The 20,938-nt window shown below is 34.3% G+C and overlaps 1 protein-coding gene across 4 annotated transcripts in view; it reads right to left on the bottom strand.

Moving 5' to 3' along the window:
- The window catches only part of LOC134542481 (protein kinase C, brain isozyme-like), a 490,169-nt gene that overhangs the window by 25,762 nt on the left and 443,469 nt on the right, over window positions 1-20,938 (bottom strand). For 3 of the 4 annotated variants that reach the window (XM_063386801.1, XM_063386800.1, XM_063386802.1), the window contains exons 5-10: window positions 15,766-15,894; window positions 12,946-13,099; window positions 12,075-12,303; window positions 3,809-3,940; window positions 2,283-2,456; window positions 136-227 (exon numbers count right to left, since the gene is read on the bottom strand). In XM_063386801.1, the coding sequence (XP_063242871.1) occupies window positions 136-227; window positions 2,283-2,456; window positions 3,809-3,940; window positions 12,075-12,303; window positions 12,946-13,099; window positions 15,766-15,894 (910 nt within the window). The remainder of the gene's footprint in view (window positions 1-135; window positions 228-2,282; window positions 2,457-3,808; window positions 3,941-12,074; window positions 12,304-12,945; window positions 13,100-15,765; window positions 15,895-20,938) is intronic. The other variant, XM_063386803.1, reaches the window with a different exon arrangement.

Here is a 20,938-nt window from a genome sequence, read left to right as displayed (position 1 = left end):
TTAAAAAATGAAATTGGTCTAAAAATAAAACCATAGAATCTTGTCTCTAAGTATTGGCTAAGGATTCACATTAGATTTATGCCAAGTAAATTTGGTTCCAAAAGTGCCTCCCAGCTGTTTGGGCACGTAACTCACACAGCAACTGGTTCCTTGAACTTCCCACACTGCTGTATCTGGAACATCAGATCTCCACCATTCACGTATTCCATCACAAAGTATAAACGGTCCTGGAAAAAAATAATTGTTCACTTAATTTACTTCTTACAGTCACCAATATATACACTCCACCACAAGCTTGACCATCAATGAATTTTAAAAGTTTAAAGTAAATATTTAAAACCTACTAAAATGTACAAATTGAATATAAAAGGACTTGATTTTATAGAATGAAAGTAAAACTATGATAAATATAAATTTTGTGCTAGACCTACCCGATAAAGGCCACTTCTATCAAACTGGATGAGATGACTATAAAATAAATATTAAATAAATAAAAATGAGCAGTACAAATAAGGAGAGGTTATGGCATTAGAGGGGAAAAAAAAATTAAGATAACTCAACTCGAGCACAAGGGTGGACCCAGTTCAAAATGGAAAGAAAGACATTTTTTTAGAATTCAACCTCTCTTTCATGGGCAAGAAGGATTCATGATGAGAAATCCTTATGCTTTCTCACAGATGATGCATTTTTTTATAATAATAAAAAGTATATATCAACAACCAACCCTCTCAATAATTTTTTTCTGATTTTTAAAATTCTTTTTTACCCACATAGGAAGGGGAGACAGCTACCATCCCCCCACCCTTCACCCGGTAATCCTTCGTCCAGAATGTAATTAATATACCAAGTTTTAAATGAACAGATGCAAATATTTTTCTTTGGGGATTTGAAACACAAAGATTTATTTGATGAATTATGAATCTTGGAAAACGCATACTAGTTAGTAAATGGGGAAAATGATTACAAGCAGTAGATTTACATTAGCATAACTGTGGCAAACAGACATACAATATATACATATAAAAAATTTACTTTTTTTTTTCCAGATAACCTTCTTCCAGGAGAATTTTTGAATGCTCCACTCCCTTGAAAAGGTTTTAGAGAAGCATGAACGAAGTGGTGAGAAGCACTGGTGGGTTTAACAAGGTGGGTCAGTGGCAAGACATCGGACAAACGTTCCCAGCCATCCAGATTTTGGGTTTTCAGAGTTTCCCAAAATCACTCCAAGAAAATGCTGGGATGGTTATTAACTACAGGCCATGGCTAATTCCTTTCCTGACATCCCTAGTCTGCTACACCGTGTGTTACAGTGTACAATGACCTCGCTTTCGATGGTATTTTATTAGCCCTTTCAGTCCATTCATTCACTGAACTGGACAATTTACATCTCAATGACACATGGAGTTTATCTAACTTTGATAATTTGGGTCATGATACACATTCTAGTCAACATTACACTCTAAGGCTATGTAATAAATATACTGAATTATTATAATTTAAAAAATTATAATAAATAATGATATATTATGATAATTATTGTAAAATATTTTTACTATTAAAATATAAAAATTGGTTGTCTGTAAAGTAAGTTTATGGACGATAGTTTAACGTGACGTCATAACAAAACATTGATGAAATGAGTGCATACTTTTATGAATAAAATAGAATCATTTTTATTTAATTATATCACTATTTTGTATGGATACAAAAGGAGTGAAATGAAATCTACTATTTCATTAATAAATTTACTTTTATTTGCACTCATTAATTCAAATATGTTTATTACTTTAACAAAGAGATTATTTTAACTATAACTTTTATACATGTTTGCTATTTAACGTCTTCCAATCTGTGTTATTCTGTTAAGGATAGGACGATGATAGGAAAAGTAGGAAACGAATGGGAGTGTTTCAAATTTAATGTGCCTCGAAAAAGCCAAATCGATGGTTGTTCCAATCGAGTGGAAGCGAGATAATTGCGGTGCAAGCGTACAATGAGCGTAATGGGACACAGCGTAACGGGACAATGTGCGTTACGGGAGACTTTTTCGTGCGTGCAGCTGGCGTTCATCGATTTATTAGACGTCACGTCAAAAATAGTTTATTTTAAATAAAGAAACATTAAAATTATAACTTATAAATTGACAAAGTGTGACAAAATAAAAGAATAAAGCAGTTGGGTACCAAGGAGAAGGGGTCTGAAAGGCCTCCTGACTGCAGCTATCGCTGGGGGAAACAGGACAGCACTAGTTCCCTTCATGGCCCCCAGCATGGGCGCCTCACCATGGTCTGGAAGCAGGAGTGCAGCTGCACAAGGAAGGGCGGCTTGTTGGAGAGCGCCAGCACTCGCTTCTCCACCATCGTGCACTCCACGTCGTCATCCTGGATTATGATGTCCTTCTTCAGGATCTTGATGGCGTACAGCTCGTCCGTTCCTTTCCTCTCCGCCAGCATCACCTGCAGCACAGCTTGGTCACACTCCTCGCACGCCTCGGTCACTCACCTCACACAGGACCGAGTTTCACAACGCATACTCTGCCTTATCGCCTAGAGCGATCTACTGCCTCTTTTCACCCCACCCCTTCCTTCCTTTTCACTTAACCCTTACATACGTAACCCATTTCATAAATTTTTAAAAAACCATAAAAAATACATCAAAAAATATTATATACAAAAAAAAATATAGTCCTTGATCTGTTCAAAAACAATAGAAATTCCACCACAAAAAAAGTTAGGGATTTTAGATTGTACTACTTGTCTTAATTAAGTTTTATATTACTGTATTGTTGTAATATATAGCTATAATTGTTGTTGTAGTTGTACTGATACTAACTAGTAGCAGGGGCGCAACAACAGGGGGGGGGGGGCAAGGGTATTTTGCCCGCCCCTCTGAAACCTTGAAATGGGGACAAACGGGGCAAAGAAAGTGCTGTGTAATCACTTTATAAAAATCTATATTGCCCCCCCCCCCCTCCCCTTTTGGAAATTTAGTTGTTGCGCCCCTGACTAGTAGTATTGTTAGTTATTGTTATATTTAGTATTTCTGTGATTATTAGAATAGTTACTATTCTTTGTAGTTATTAATCTTGTAACCTTTATTGTTTATATATAGTAATTGTTAATGAGTATTCAAACACAATAAAATACAGTTATAGGGGGAAAAAACATTAATTTTATTGAAAGAAAAACAAAAACAATGATAAAATAAGTATAAATGGAAAGAAAAAAAAAACAAATGATTAAAAATAAAAACATAGGCAATACATACACAACAGTGCACAGCACACCCTTGGGGGTGCTGGCACGCTGTTTAGACACACGCAAGCACACACTTAGGTTTAATAAATAACACCATATAAATAACTGAACAAAAATAGAAACTAAACAACACATGTAACATTTGCATTTCTACAGAGAATAAGACAAGCACTCGCAAAAGTAGTAGCAAAACAATCAAAGCACTGTGGTCTATGAGTAAATTATATTACTTCTGAAATTTTAAGTGTTCCATCAATCTATTTACTTGAGAAAAGAATCTGACAAAAATTAATGTGATACTGTTGCACACAAATTTAAAGCTAATATGAATAAAATATTAACTTTAATATCTTTAATATCTGTATTATCACTGCACCAGAAGTGTTTTTTTAACTGCACACAGGCACATAAAACTAATTTGGATTCATTTAAAAATGGGTGTAAAAGAAGAAAATTAGTAAGCTGCACCGTTTGCACCATGACACGAAAGTGCACTTTATAGCAATAGCATCCCCAACCGCCACGCTCCACCACCCACGATGCACCATTACCTTGCCGAAGCTCCCTTTGCCGAGCACCATCAGGAAATTGAAGTCCGAGGCGCGGATCACGTCCTTCTTGCTCATGTTGTGAGGGACGTCCTTGTCCGACATCGCCGGGGCTCGCTTGGTAACAGATGTCTTCTGGAATTACATTCAAAGGAATCAAGAAAGGAAGTCGAAACTGAAGTGACAGTCTGGCTTTGCGTTTCAGAAATCGACATGTGGATAAATGCAAGATTCGACAGAATTGCAGTTAGGAAGTTGCTTGGTTTGCGGGTTATAGCCAAGTCGAAGCCGAAGATTTCACCAATGTTTCGGTAGACCTCGGAAATTCTCCTGCCTTCACATACTCTTGCCTGAGAGGAGAGTGTTCCCTGATTGGCTGCAACTGTGGGCCAATCAGAGCCTTCCTTTCTTCTGGTCCACAGCAGCAGCCAATCAGGAAACACTTCCCTCTAAGGCCAGAATATATAAGCGCAGGAGAATTTCCTAGAAACTCAGTAGGTTAACCGAACATCGGTGATATCTTCTTCGACACGGCTACAACCCAGAAGCCAAGCAACTTCAGAGAACAGCCGCAAAAGTTGCCATCCTTATGAGAATTATAGTAAGTCAAAATCGTATTAATTTTTACACTAGTTTTTTTTATTATTAATCACATAATAGTTATTTGGTGCATCATCTAATTCTTTAGTTGTGGTTTGTTATGTTTTTATCTTTAATATACTTGAGCCTGCACTACGAAGCATCAGCGTGTTGAAATGTAATTGGTTATTACTGTTGTTTTTCTATGAAAGATACAGGAATTACTCTATCCCGTCCAGGGCTGTCAGATACATTTGCTCAGAACAATGTAATGTTACAATAGTTGGAGACATTAAAAATTATGTTAAATTTAATTAATTCAAACCTCACAATGCTAACACATAATGTCAATATAAAATGATGCTGATCAAAACATAATGTTAACTATAATTTACCATTATGTAATTTACCATTATGTGTAAGAGCTGCATGGTAGGCGTGTACAACTTTACACAGATATGCATAAATTATAGGATGAATCTTTGCAGAATTATAAACAGTAATGGATCACACTCATTTGTAAACTGAAATTGTCACATTTAGAGCTTAAAGTTTTCATATATATAGTTTCCTCCCTGAAATGAGGAAATACTTAAAAAAAAAAAAAAAAGTTATGAAATTTCATTGAAAATAAATTTTTCATTCTAAAGTACAACCAGCAATACACAGCAGCCACGTAAGAATAGCAGTGTCCAATTTCGTGCTATAGTGGCCATGCTGGAATAATGCAGTCGAGAGTTGAGCCACCAAGAGAATCACCGACTTGTTAGTAAAGAGTTATTATTTATTAATTATAGTAGATGAAAATAATTTTAAGGACCCAAATGCAAAGTATTTATTAGGGAAAATAAGGAATGAAGGATCATAATTTAAAAGTTAAAAAAAACAGTTTCCCAGCTTCAAATAGATAAAGAGACATCATTTTTTAACAAAGATGGGCTGGTCGAAACATTGTACCATTTAGTATCATTTGACGGTGTCTGGAGCTTTGCCCCTTTGAGATTGATATGTCACCAACCCTCCTACCTCCTGTCCTCACGGCACATAAACTTCCCGCCGGCAACATGCATGTGTGTGTGTGTTAGTGCGCCACGAACTACCACAAGAGAGTGCAGTCAAATCAGTGTTTAATAATTAGTAACTGGTATTGTAAACCTTTCTGGCTTGTTCGATAAGTCAATGTGTTGTTTCATAATCCCTTAAACATTCTGCAAGTTTATTATTTTAAGTTACCACTTTGCCGCAATAGACTCGGATTGCCGAAGGCCATTAGTCTGAAATTAATTTGAACTTATAATCTTAATACACATTTTGTTAAATGTTTTTGAGTCTGAAATGATTATGTTGTAATTTTTAGAGTATTATCCTGTTTAACATAAGCACATTAGCGGAATGACTTAAAACAATATAAAAATTTATTCAGCTTGCTTGTTGCCAAAAGTGCTGATGAGCCACCTCGGCAGCCAGCGCTCACCCCAGTCGCTTCTCATCAGCACCCGAGGTAAGACGCTCTCAGCACTCTGGAGACTTCCCTTTTAGCACTTAACTGATCCTTGTATTACTGTTCATAACTTTACTTTAAATCATGTAATAAATCACCATTGGAGCTTACCGCCAGTCATAACTCGGACGTTAACATGAAAGTAACATACAAACCATTAGGTGGCTTGGACTTCAAATAAACTGATCATGCCGTGAGGCGTTTCACAGTTGTATTTTTTCGTTTTGTAAGAAGGGCCTGAGACGTCATGTTGTGTAATAAAATCATTGCAATACTGCACTCCTCATGTTTACATCTCCGCCCGAGTACGTGTGTGTTACAACATTGAGGCATGTGGGATGCCATAAGAGTCCACATGAGTATTGTTAAAGCGTGCCCGACGCTAGGAGCGGGCCAGGTTCTGGTGGTCTCGGACGAGTTTCAGAGGGGAAACGAGTCCCATCACACGGGCGACGTCACGCCCTGAGGTTAGAGTTTCCGCCAGGTCTGTGCCCCCTAGACTTGGTGGCACCCAGTAATTTCCTTAAAACGTCCGATAATGAATCCCCTGACCACAACACATTGAATCACTTGTTTGAAAAATTTGATTTTCAAAGAATAAGATATGGAGAAGAATACTGGAGGAAATGTAGTAAATTCTAAATTTCAACAGTAACAACTCTGAATTTTACTGGGTCTATTTGTGTTTATCTTCATCCTAAACGTATTAATTTTTCCAAAGATATTGTACATTTAATATGAAAATATTCAAATAAAATTTTTATATTTTTTGAATCTGGAAACTTAGTGTAATGACATTGTGGTGCAAATTTCTAGGTTGGCAGCCATACCAACGGGCATGGAGGCTGGGAGTGTGAGTAGGTTATGTGGTGGGTGGTGCAGTAAACAAAGGGCAGATGCTTGGTGGGCCGGGCTACCAGAATTGGAACCCATAGTGTTAAGGACTTTGTGCACACATAACACTTAGTTTGTAAAATGAACATTGAAAGTGTTTTATAATTCAAAAAAACATAGTTTTAATAAGCTTTTTCTTATTTATTATTTTATTTTTTAACCTTGAGACCTATATTCAGATTCGAGGAGTAGATTAGAGTTATTCTTTGTGGTTCGAATTCAAGATTTAGATTCAAGAAAATTGGGATTCGAACCATCACTACTTTCTAACAAACAATAAGCAACGAAAATAAATAGGCAAACATATGGGAACCCTCCAACAATTTTTGGTTAGAAAATTTTAATATAGTGAATTTTATTCTTCTGTAGCTTCAGAGATGTAATAAATATGCAGGCATCTATGTTTTGATGCCACACTTATAATTGTTAAATAAATATTTTCTTCGAGTAAGGAAACACGTTAGATACATACTGCCTTCAAATATAATTTGTTTCCAAAAGATTTTGAATACAGAAAATGCATATTGAAAGATTATTTTACAAAAATAATCTTCTTTGTTATAGTTGTGGTGGTGGTAGTGAATGATACGATCTTTAATGTAACACATGAGAAGTTCCATAAAACTGCTTTTTACTCTCTCCAAAATTATATTCAGTCTTTTTCGTGATTCTCCATAGTGGCTGAAGTCCCAACGACTGCACCCAAGTGCAACATGCTCGCTACACATCGACACACGGCCACCTAGGGGCCCTACTGAACAACAACAGAACTGGCTGCCCACCGTACGACGGCTGTGGCGTATCGATGAACCCTGCGTGAAGTACAGCAAACAAAAGAAACCATACACACCAATTAATAAAATTCACATTTTCACAGCTGCAATCTGGGCTCTACTGGCAAATCATAAAGCCGACGAATTGATGTGAGTGCAAGACACCTCATGCCCATTTCATTCACAATAAAAACATCAAATGTAATCTGCGCTACAAAATGAGCAAACCAAAACAAGTACTTTAATTTTATGTTCATTGGCTTAAGTTATCCCACAAAACAGATAGCTAATTGTATTAACAATATAACATTTATATTTTAAATATTATTTGAAAAATAGTTTTTTTAAAATATTATTGTTTGGGAGGATTATTTTTATTAAATGGCATAGATATTAAGTCTTGATTTGAATTATTTTTATATAAATATCTGAGACTTTACACAAAAACCATTTATATTTTTCAAAGTCAATAAAATAACTTTCAAATGCTTTATTGAAATTCTGATTTATGGTCTTTAAAGTATTTAGCACTATCAGAAAAAACATTTAATCGATAATACTCTATACATATCTTCTTATTTCCATTTATATTGTAATACAGTTTTTGTTTTAAATTTTAAATGTATTTACTTAATTTAAATAATTTTAAGAAATTACAAATGAAATATGATTTATTTTTCTTTAAGAAACTGCAATGTAGTGACAAAAGTTCACGTATATATGGTATGCACCCAGAAAATTACTAACACAAAACAACTAATTAATTAAAAACATACACAATCAATGCCCATGGCGAAAAAATGTAATTTTAAAACAATATAGAACAACAAAAAATTTGTTACATAAGTAGTAAAACAAATTTGTAGCATAAAAAATGTTACTTTTGCAAATAATGTTAAGAAAATTAAATTAAAAATTCCTGAAACAAAAAAAACATAATACTTACAAAAACTTATAGACCAGTGGCAGACCCAGATTCTAAGTTTAAAGAGAGAGGATGATCAGAAGGTTTTGTATGGTTTTGAATGGTTTTGAATACCATATTATATTTATGTTGACCGGAACTTTGCCCCTTTAAGCCTGGTCACACTCCACTCCCTTTGCAGTGTCATGGCATCCCTAACCACTCCTTCCTGGCATTTGCACCGCCGACACATACGTGTGCGTGTGCTGCGCGAAGTGTGTTTGAATGGCGTGCCACAGACTCCCGCGAGAGAGAGCTCCGTAGCTTCAGTGCTCCGACCCCTTACACAATTTAAATTAAATTGTAAACCTTTATTTTTTATCCTAAATGTTTTGTGGCATCGCATATTGGCCGGGAGAGTTTTGTTTAGTAAATCTTATATTTAATTTTACATAAAATAGAGACGGTACTGGACATTCCCGAGGCGGACCCGAGTCCGGCCGAAGCTAGACTTTGTTTAAATATTAATTTTTAAAGTACTATATGTTTTAATCATTCTAGCCATGAGATAGCGCACAGTAATTGTACGAGTGTTTTGTGTGTCTAGTTTTTAATAACCCTTGGCACGCAATTATAAAAACGTACCGGTAGTTTGGTTCTGCATGAGAGACGCTCCATGCAGAGCATTCGCTCCCCCCAATCCTTCATCATCACCGGCCGAGAGTGGACGCACCAGCACCCCAGGGACCTCACCGCTTATATTCACCAATAAGTAGTTTTCCGTTCATGTTCTTAAGTTTTTAAATCTTTTTATGTTTCTCCTCGGGGCTACTCTTATTACTCTCTGAGAGTATTTAATCACCTTTACATAATTCTTGTGTGGCCAAGAGAAACATAAACTGATTCGTGCCTCAGGCTTTTTAACTGTTTAAAGGATGATGTATATGGGAGTGTGTAACTTCTTAATAAATTTAGACGTGTAATTTAAATGGTGTTCCTTTCTTCTTGTACCCACGTGTATAACATCTACTGCATCGGAGGCGTATGGAATTCCCTGAGAGTCCACTGCGTTAATTCTTAAAGCATGCCCGATGCTGAGAGCGGGCCAGGTCGGGTCCGATTCTCGCTTCCACATGGGCGACGTCATGCCCCAAGAGCAGTCTCCATGTGCTCTCTTGATCTTTCTCTGTCTACCTCCCTCTAGAGAAAGAGAGCTTTAAAGGCTAAATAGATATATTTATAATGTTTTTAAAAGCACTATAGCTTTATTTGATTTTTAAAAAGTAAATAATTTTTAAGAAATTACACGTGGTAGGTAGCGTAGCACTAAAGAATAAAATATAATCTTTTTCCTCAAAACATTTTAAACAGATTTCAAAAAGTCATATGTGGACTGGAGTAGGTATACTATTTTTTTGGTTTATCCCTATAGTTTTTTAGTTCTAAATGTTTATGGCAGGATGGGGGGTGGGGGGGACCATCGCACCTCCTATAGGACCGCCACTATATTAGACACAGCTTCTGGGTAATGAAGCTCATATTAAAAAAAATGTATTCTAAGTTAACTAATGAGAAAACTTGCAGACAAGAAAAATGCACAAAAAAAGTTTCTTATATATAAAAATAACTAAAAAATACAAAGCCATTCATAAAATATCAAAACATACAGTAACAACAATTTGAATGCATATATTACAATTTGACTACCTAGCAAAGATTTCTAAATTATAGGCAGTAATTATGTTATTTTGACCAACCATTTAGCAAAAATAAACTGTCAGATAGTTAGTGGTAACAGAAAATGACGTGATTAAACAGAAATACTCTCGTCGAGTATTATTTATTGCAGTTTGAAAGGAAAGTGACTTGTAAGTTAAGAAGTTATGAAGTAAAAAAAAGTAGAACTGTAACATGCTGAAAGAAAATGTTTTTCTGTGAATATTTTCCACCTTAACCCCAAGTTGCCACGATGTGTGTATATCCTAGAGACTTATTAGCAAATAAAATAAACATCTCACCCATGCAACACTCAAATGTCACAAAACGAAAATCTTGCAAAACACAGCGCTACAAAATTTTTTTAAAGACATGCCGAAGCAAAGGTAGAATACTGCATTACATCTGCAAGGTATTAGAAGAAAATTCCTCGTATATCTCATACAGTTATTGTATTCAAAAAATATTACATTTGTCCTCATTTCTCAAGACATATAAAGTCACACTTATCAAAAGTTTTTGAATGTCCATCTAAAAAGCAGTACCTATCAGGCAGAGAATTCACGCAATTATTTCACATTTGGATGGTAACAAAAAAAGAAAGAAAGAAAGTACGTGTACTTCTGGGGAAAATGTTAACTTCCACTGTGTTATATTACTCTCTAACATTTGACAAAAATAAAATATGTAAATCACTTTATGACCTTACTTATGGGTGTTGAAAACACTGTACCATACCAATTCTCAGTTTGCACAATAAATAACAGAAACCACAGTGTTTGGTTGGTAACATTGACAAGCATCAATGGTCGTAATTGAGGGGGATAAATTGAAAAATTATATTCTGGTATCTTGAAATTCTCGATTTACTGCTAGAATTACAATTTTGTGTTATTCATCCAAATTGTTGACATAAGTCATAAAACATATTTCTCCACATTTTTATACCTTGTTGCAGTCTGATATTCATTAACAGATTCCATTCCGTAACGAACTATTTCAGGTGGGTGACAAATGTATAATAATACGTAATTAATTACACCCAGTCCCTACACAAATTTTGACTTCAAAAACTGCTAATATTATTTGTAAACAGTCAAACATTAGTTAGGCTCATAACCATAAAGTGTTCATGCACGAGTGTATGTAGGAAATAAATCAGTTACAATTTATATCCCAGAGACTATTTCCGAGTATCTATGAAGAGACGAGTTGTTCATTCTTTGACAAGACTACGGGCAGCCTGATGCGGTGGAACAGAAATCCTATGGAGCAATATGGGATCGTGTTAAGAAACTGGATTCACATTCCTGGGGACAGGGGTTCCAATAGCACTCTGACCATCCTAATTTTAGTTTTCCATGAGTTCCCGAAACTACTCCAAGAAAATGCTGGAATGGCTCCTTACGATAAACTAGAGGTGATGTGATGACAGATTGGTTTCCCAACATCCTTGTTCCACTTGTATATGGTTTTAAACATACATCTCTAATGGCCTAACATAAATCAACAGACTAACTCACTAATAGGAAAAAAATATCCATTTAAAAAAACAGAACAAAACAAAATTAGAGAACAGTGGGTTCAAATTGGCAATTATAAAAAAACCAGAGACTAAAATTGAGATAAATAAATACGATGACTATAAACCCTTGACTTTTTTTTGTTTGTTTCATCATGTAAGGCAATGGAAAAGGTCCATTTACATTAGAACAGCATTTCCATTTAACTTTAAAAATAAAATCCTTGTTCTATATTATTATATGTAACCGTCTCTAAAGACCTCGCTGCTGATAAGTGCTACTGGCGTGAAGTGTGTCAATAATGGGTACTAAGCACCACGTGGTTTGGAGACTCTCGACGCTCCATGGTTCAGAGACTCTTGGCGCCGGCGAGACTCACCCTCATCTGTGTCTTGATGCTGGCCATGTCGGCCCCCTCCTCCGGCACGGGCACGTTGTAGAACTCTCCCTCCTCCTGCGTGAGCAGCTTGTACCAGCCCTCGACGGGCGCCTTGATCAGCTCCGAGATGCCGAACGACAGCGAGCCCATGAAGTCGTTGCGCGACGTGCGGTCCCAGTCCCATATCTCGATCAGCAGCCGGCGGTCCTTGTCCTCCGCCTTCAGCTCACTGCACACGGCCGGGCCATGTGTCACACGCACGCACACAAACATTGTGCTGAGCCTCAGGAGAATCCACGCAATTTGAAAACTGCTCAAGATATCAGACTGGTGTCTGTTTACAAAAAAAATTCAGAACACGTTGAAGCCGTTCTATTTCTGTATTTTGTTTTTAAACTGTAATTTAGATGAGTGAAAATGATTAAAACGTTTATTTTCAGATTAATGTCTAGGCATGATTTATCCGGTACATATTCTTGGAAGCACTCAATGGAATTGCATTACCTACACCTTTAATCTTTGTTTATCCGTGTTATAATGGTATGGTTACCGCTCAAATCTCATGTTGCCCTTTGCACAACGAGAAGAATTCACGCCCTCAGAGGCGAAACTTACACTTAGAGAAGTACCAGTGAGTGTCGCACTTATCGCCCCGCCTGACTAACACTAATATACCCCTGACTAGGCAGGCCCTTTAAGTTGTGCACAGGAATAGCAGATCTGTTGGCCACATAACCAACTCATGGAAATAAATAAATGTATAAAAAAAAATCAAATATACAAAAATAAACCATACTATTATTTTCACACTTAAAGAGTAGTTTTACTCTAAAATCAATTGAAATAAAAAAAAAAAAACAACGGTACTCACAAGGTAAGCGTCTCATTCCAGACAGGGTTCAGGCATGCCTTGATGGTTTTCGACTTCTTTTTCACGTTGTCCGAGTCTGGAATAAGTTTGAGCTTGACATATGGATCTGACAGCCCATTTGGATCCATTGGAATTAGGTTGCGTCCTTGGCGAACTGCAATAAATCAACACAAAAAAGTTAAAACTAAATTTATAGATTAACATCTTTAAAAAATAATGGATATGGGGCCAGGAAAGAGATCAGAATAGAGTATATTTTAATCAAATACAAAATGCTCTCAATAGTTTCAATTGGTGGTAAGACACAGAAGCACATTATGGAGGGACCTGGTACAATCCCGTACCGGCCATCCACATTACAGTTTTCAGTGGTGGGATGATTCCTTACTATTATTCATACTTTCGACAAAACACAGAACTCATTTATACAAAATAAATTATATTTACTAACTTTATCATTCATGCTTTAACACATTATTTCCAATATAAGACACTTTCATTCCAGGGTATGTAGATTTAATTATCAAGCAAAATTAAATTGAACTAGAACATATTAAAGCTACGTATATAAATTTTAATTGGATCTAAGCACCCGCTAGTCTCAAAAAATGGGAAAAATATGATGCATACCAATAAGCTAGTGTGAAAAGAAGTATCACTTCAATTACACTTTATAAATAATGATAATTTTAATAACTTATGACACACATTTGAAATTTTGACAACTGTTTATTCACCAAATGTTTTTACCATAGTATATTTGAATCTCAATAAATAGCCTATAATTTTCTAATATAAAATTATGTCTCTACTGTTTTAATGCTCACAGTGAGAAGTTTTTGATTCAGCACGTTAGGGACCATGGTGGCTTAATGATTTTTCTGAATTATCAAGCATCAGCATAGTTTCACAGAACACAGGAAACACTGTACTGAAACTTAAATCAACGGTAATGGTAAACTCTGAGTGAACCAAAAATGCAGGCAGCGCAGTAATGCAACCTGACGGACAGTCCGTTAACAACCGGAACCCACCGGGAAAAAATCTTAACGTGAGCTGCATGAATGGTGATGGATTACTAGAGACAAGATTTCATGGTTTTATTTTTTTTTCAAATTTTTTTCTTAAAACGAGGATAATGGTGTTTTTTTATTATTATAAAAGAAGTTTTGTAATACTTACTTCACCAAGATAGTGGTAAAATTTATATGCTGCATTTTTATGATAACATAATTAGTAATAAATTGGTCTAAAACAGAACAATAAAGATAAATAAGCAAGCATTTGTGGTTTAGAAATGATTCAATCAAAGACGCACAGTTAAATAATTAATTCAATTTTTCTGAACCATGCACTTTGGTATAATTTTTTGTCTAGAAATAAAACTCCTTAAATTTCAAACATTAAAAGATTACTATTTTTATGATTTCTATTAAGTTTATGTTAAAAAATACTTGGTTCCATGATATAGCTTGCATTTTGTTTCAATATGGTGTATTAACTTGCATTTCGGTGTTATTTTGTTTTATCACGATTCACCATGTAATCTTGTCCCTACGGATTAAAGGATGTGCCAAACCATTGAAGGCCTGATGAAAGACCTTCTCTGGGTCATAAATTTAAAATAAATGCACTGCTTGTACTAAACTAATGTTCTGCCATCCACGGACATAACTAGAGGGGGGCAGACCGGGCTTGCGCCCCAGGCACCGTATTTGAGGGGGGAGGAGTATCGCAAACTGGCAGAGTAATTTTTACTACAGATATTAACTTGAATATCGTTGGAGGGTAAATGAACTGAATTATTTGTTTTCAAAGAAAAACACATGTATATTACTTAATATTTTAATACTGGTATTTTTCCCGTTCTATTCTGCTTGCGATATGTTAAAAATGAAATTACTACAAATAAATCTATTTAATTACTATCTAAACTGGATCAAAAATGTTTGGAATAGTGGAATATGGTGGCTATATAAGGTGTTCTCTGAAAACGTTTTGGTTAGATTAGGTTGAAGGAAAAAAGACGAGTTCTTGCCCTGTGTGGAAACTAGTTTATTTATGTCCCTGCTGCCATCATTTGTCCTGAAATAACACCAGTATTTCTTGCTAAAAAATTTGAGATATCAGATATAAATCCATCAAGTATATTTTCCAGGTATGTGATCGCTCATACTTGGACCAGCAATCAGGTTCGATGCACAGCCAGGCAGCCCAAACCACATGTTAGGGTCTGCGAGTATTCAAAAAATATTCAAAGTTCTTGAATAATTTGACATTCTATTTGACATATCAAAAAAATTTTAATTATTTGTTTTCCATAGATAAATCAAGTGAAACTCATTCATAAAAATTTCAATGAAAAAAAAAAGGAATGTTTATGAATCTAAGAATATTTAGTGAGAATTGGATTTGCTTCCAGCAACATAATAAATATTTATTTATTTATGTAACAAATAATCTGCGATTACAACAAAAAATTATTAAAAATATTCTATTTTTACTAACAAAAGCAATTTGATCGACAAAACATTTCCCAAACAAAATTTTACTGGTTTAAGAAAATCCATTAACAGGTTTGTTATTTTCTCGTATTTTACAGAACTTTCAATATGGTTTCACTTTTACTGTATATTTTTATCAAATTTACTTGAACCCCTGTGTAGGGTGAAGAAAAAAAAATTATAATATAATTAAATTTGATTGTAAAATTTTTTTCTTATTTGTGAATATTTTGATGTGCATTCTAAAATCCACGCGGGCTGTATCTCCCTCCACAACGATGAGACCGTGGGCCCCGCGGGGGAGGGTTGCACTCACCCTCGACAGTCAGCTTGTTGCCGATGCAGGTTATCTTGAGCTCGATGCGGCCCCGCCTCTCGGTGTGGTCGCAGCCGCACAGGTTGGGCACCGTCTCCACGCACCGCTTGTGGACGTTCATGTCGCACGCTGCGGACAGACACCACGCGCGGGCGCGCTCTACGCCTGCTTCCCGGCGCCGCTGGCTCTCCCCGCACTGCCAGGGCCGTCCAAGGGGGGGCTCCCAGATCAGTTTTCACATTTTTAATACATTTCATAGGACAGCTCACAAGTACATCACATTTACAGCTATGCCCCAGAAAAATTTACGAGTTCATGGATATTTTTTTTGAAGTGTGGAGTTTGAAAAGTTGTACATTAAATAATAGGAAGGGGGCCCGATAGCAATTATTTGCCCCCAGGCCTTTAGTTTCTCTTGATGACCCTGTACCACCAACACACTACCACTAGTCAGTTGGTAGAGACACCTTCGTGTTTGCAAGAAGTCCATGCAGATGCAAAACTTCGTGCGTCAATTTTTGATTATTCTTTAGTCACAACATAAAAAAAAAACCTATAAAATTCTCCGATAACAGATGTAGTAAACTTCTGTGATAACTATTGTTGTGCTACTACTAACTAAATCAAACAATGTTTTTTTTTTTTGCAAAAGTTTGTTTTGGATAGAGTTTTTTTCAACCTTCTGAAAACCTATCATTTTTGATAAAAAAAAAGTTTTGCATCATCAGTGGCAATGTGTATTTAATGTCTATGCGTAAACACACAAGTATTTTTTTCTCAGACAAAGAAACATATTCAACATATAAGAAATAACTTGAAATATTTTGTATGCACTTAAAATTTATTTCCTGGTCAATGTTCATTAGCAAAACTATATTTTTTTTTTATAGTAGCATAACGATTGTTGAAAATCACTTTCTTTCCAGCTGAGCACATGTGAACATTTCTGAAGTTCACTTCAGAATTATTATAACTAGGAACTAGAATTGTGATTATTGAATAACAAATTAAGAAAACTAATTTACCTGATTCCTGGCTAACTTGAATTATACAAAGTGCCATGTTTCAGTTGCCTGGAAATTCTTCCTATGAATTGCATAGTATCTCAAAACTTAACCTTTGCTGCAAATATTAATTTTCTTTAGGTTACTTAATATAGCTATACAACAAGTAAATTATTTTCATTAAAAATGGAACACGAATTAATACAATTACGGTATGAAAATAATTAATCTTTACCTTTCAACAGCCACATGGCAAAAGTTCCCTTTCTTACTGCAAAAATGCAAAAGATCAACTTGAAGATAAAACATGATTCAAGCAAAGCAAAACTACTAAAAATGAAAAGCCAGAAAATGCAAAGCAGCAGGCTGAATACATCCAACATAATAAATAATTTGATATCAGCAAATGCATAGCTTCAAACATACGTAATTGAAGAAGCACTACATTTCCCAATTTTCACAATGCAGCACATTTTGCAGCTTCAATCAACAGCTAAGCTGATGTCCTTAAGAGGTTCCTGCCAAACTTACACATTTTTTTTTGGACGCAAATTTAAAAAAGAAATATACTCTTTTTTGAGCTCAACAACTTTGGTCTCAAGATGAAAAAAAATTCAGAAAAAATAACTTAAAAAAAAAACTTTTTTTTAACTAATGCAAAGTCAATCTAGGATGCCCTAAGTTCTTCATAAGATGCATCCATAGTGTGATAGCTGCAGAAATAATTCCATTTCAGATAAATGGCATAGAAAGTGTACAGAAACAACTTCTCTGAAATGTCTATGCAGCCTAGTTGAATTCAATTTTAAAATGGAATTTCTTCATGACATTAAAATGCCAGCCTCAAGTTAAATACTTCATGTACAGTGGCTATGTAAGAAAATTCTTTGTACATATAATGTTTTGAGAGAGACTAAAAAAATTGTGTTGTAGATAGGAAAGACAATTAATAATACGCATACTGTCATACTTGCAGGGTACCTAATTAAACAACTCTATGCCATAACAATTAAAAATTTTTTTTTTTCTGTAGGCAGGTTTTGTCTTTGAACAGTTGCTTCTCCAATGTAGTCCATCAAATGCAATGGTTCTCATTTAAACTTTCTTTCCCTATGATGTTCGACATTTTATATTTACGTGATTCTCCTAATCTTATATCATTTAGCATTCCTTCTATATAAACTCTTAGCAAACTTTCCTTACCAAAGCAATGTTGAATATAATTTAATTTGTTACTTTCTGTTAGTTTGTAGCACAGCCATTCTTCTTCCAACTCTTTTATCTTTTTTCTCTGTCTTCTCATTTAACTTCTTGCATACTTTTCAAACACATTTCTCTAATGTTTCCAACATTTTGTCCTTCTCTTCCTAGTCTCTGTACCATTTATCACAATGCTCCAAGCAAAACACTTTGCTCATTTACCTGTGAGATAGGCAACTTCTTTTTAATGCTGAATCTTATTTTCACCATGGCGATTCTTTTTGGACATCTGGAGATGTTTCCCCATCAACCATTACCACATCTCTGCCTAAAACTAAAAGGCAAGTAAATATATCTTGAATCAAAGGAGTGCTACATAATCTTTCATTGAGAAATTTTTATGAAGGCAGTTTAAAAACACTTTTCGCCAATGACCAAGAAACTATTCTACAAGTGTTGCTTTGGGGGAGTCGTGATGTAAATCAAAGAGACAGTATTTATATTTATTTCATTTGCCTATGTTGAGAAAAAAAATAGAATTTTCTGATGATTAGTAAACATACCCACAAAATCACAATTCAACTGAATAAGATTCAAAAATTTGAAAGAAAATTCTAACTAAAAATGTTTTTCAAGTAATTCCTTATGTTATAAATTATTTCACAGCAGAATCTGCATAATGTTTAGCTAAATGGAAAAGTTACTTGATGTTTGTTAGGAACCTCTAGGGTATAAAGATTTAATGAATAAAATTTATTAAAAATGTTTGTAGAGAACCAGAATTATTCGTAACTCCCTCTCTCACATAAACTGTGTTGCTGGAACAGCCAATTGCACAGCAAAAATGAAAAATTCTGGAAGCCACATAAATGTACGTTCCAACCAACACAATGTTACGAGAAAAAGTTGGAAGATGTGAAAATGGTAAAGGGGGAAATAATATTTTGAAAATATCAAGATGACAACATTCCACACAATGAAAAGAAGACCAAACATGTAACATTCAGGATCTGAGAGATACCATTCTTCATTTTAAGCAAATAGTCTTGTGTCAGTGGAATAATTTCATTTGGTAGTAAATTATGATAATTTTACGTAATCTTTTTTACTGGAATATATTAATTTTAATTCTTTAAAGAATTTTTTTAAAATTAATCTTGTATTTATCTGTAATGTTCTAATATTTATGAAAATTTAATACCTATGATACTCTGCAGTTCCTCAATGATGTTAGGTTGTTATTTAGCAATAAATATATAAATAATTTAGGAATAAACTATAAAAGCAAAATCATTAGGTATTACAAGAATAATGTAAACAATGAACATATTTTTGTAATCCATATGTTACATTTACTTAACTGAAAGAAATGCAATTCATGCATAGTTAATATTCCTTTAGCTAAAAAAAAATTGTAATATTAAAGAACATTTACACAAAATATAAAAAAAATACAAATACTATACTAATTATAAAATACTATACTGTAAAAAAAACCACCAGCAGCATAATAAACAAAGCTTAAAAAATAGCAAGTCTGAAAAAGCTGTAGACACCAATAAAACTAAATTAAAATCCAAAATAAGAAAATAAGATTTGCAATATTATCATCAAGTTTTTTTTATGCATTTTTAAATAATATGAGCGAGTGTAAAAAATGCTCCACTTTAATAATACACCAATATTTATTTATACATAAATATTTTAATACCATTATTTAAGTCAATTAATTGTAAAATTTACTACATAGTAGTATTTTAACACAAGTATTAAGTAATAATTATATTATGGTTTTAAATAAAAAGTCCAATTAAGAACTATGTGTAAGTAGTCAGTGGATTAACTACTATTGGTGGTTAAACTATTATTATTTATAAAATTAATTAACTGACTGCAAAATTCTTGCTGGAATTTTAAAAAACTAGAAGCATAAGTATTTCTAAATACTTTTGAGGAATTACTTGAATCAAGAATAAATACAGCAAGTGATATTTACCAGCTTATCAACTTTGCAATCAGTAGAGTAATTATGTAATCAGCATGCTTCAAACAAAGTTTCTAAGATAGTATTTTCTAAGTTGATAAGGCTAGAGGTGAAATGTAAAAGATTTAAATAAATTTTCTTTTAGGGTTCTTTTAGAGTGGTTATCTTTATGTCAATGAAATCTCTGTGTTAAAATTAAAATACTATCTCAGAAACACTACAAAACAAGAGCTTAAGTAGTAAATTATTATTATTTACTCTAAAATGTTTAAAATAAAAGTGTTATGACATGTGTAAGTTTGGAAAGTGTAGGTTTTGTGCTTGTGCTTTATAGTGAGTAGTCAGCTTAAGTGCAATATTTAAAAAAGCAAGCATTACAGGGAGAGGTGAGAGAGAGTATTGAAGTTAGTATCAACATAACGTACATTTTAATGAAGAGCACACAAAACAACCTACTGATAGTGGTCATACAATCTTCTCTTGCAAAGTATCTGCTCTTGTCACAGAGAAATTAAGTGAATTGCTGCAAAGAAATCTTACTGATTGAGTAGGCAAATTTACCACACTGAAAGCTGAAGAGTTGAAAAAAATGGTAAAAAAAAAAAATATATTCTGGTAATTAAATGGACTTAAGAGTTTTACGACAAACTACACAACGTACAGACAATACTGACGATAACAATGGGAACACATCACAGCAAAAAAAAGGCAAGAAATTTTAAAAGATAAAGTTGTTAGTTTCATGTGAGGGAAAAATAAAATATCAGTGAGAGGAAAAAGTAACTATTCACAAACAAATGTTAAAGATATTTTTGCATCAGTGCATAATTTGTTGGTTTTCACGTTTTAATTTTGGCACTAAACAATGGCTCCCACAAAACTAAGCATTAGGTACGGCACAAAGGTATCATTAAAAACTGTCTGTATTCGATTAGCGAGTTATCAATGAGCTTCAGGATTTGAATACAGGAAATTCAACTACCTG

Source organism: Bacillus rossius (assembly GCF_032445375.1).
Source record: "Bacillus rossius redtenbacheri isolate Brsri chromosome 4 unlocalized genomic scaffold, Brsri_v3 Brsri_v3_scf4_2, whole genome shotgun sequence".
Classification (NCBI taxonomy): domain Eukaryota; kingdom Metazoa; phylum Arthropoda; class Insecta; order Phasmatodea; family Bacillidae; genus Bacillus; species Bacillus rossius.
Note: the sequence above shows the minus strand (reverse complement) of the source record. Positions and strands in the feature narration are given on the sequence as shown.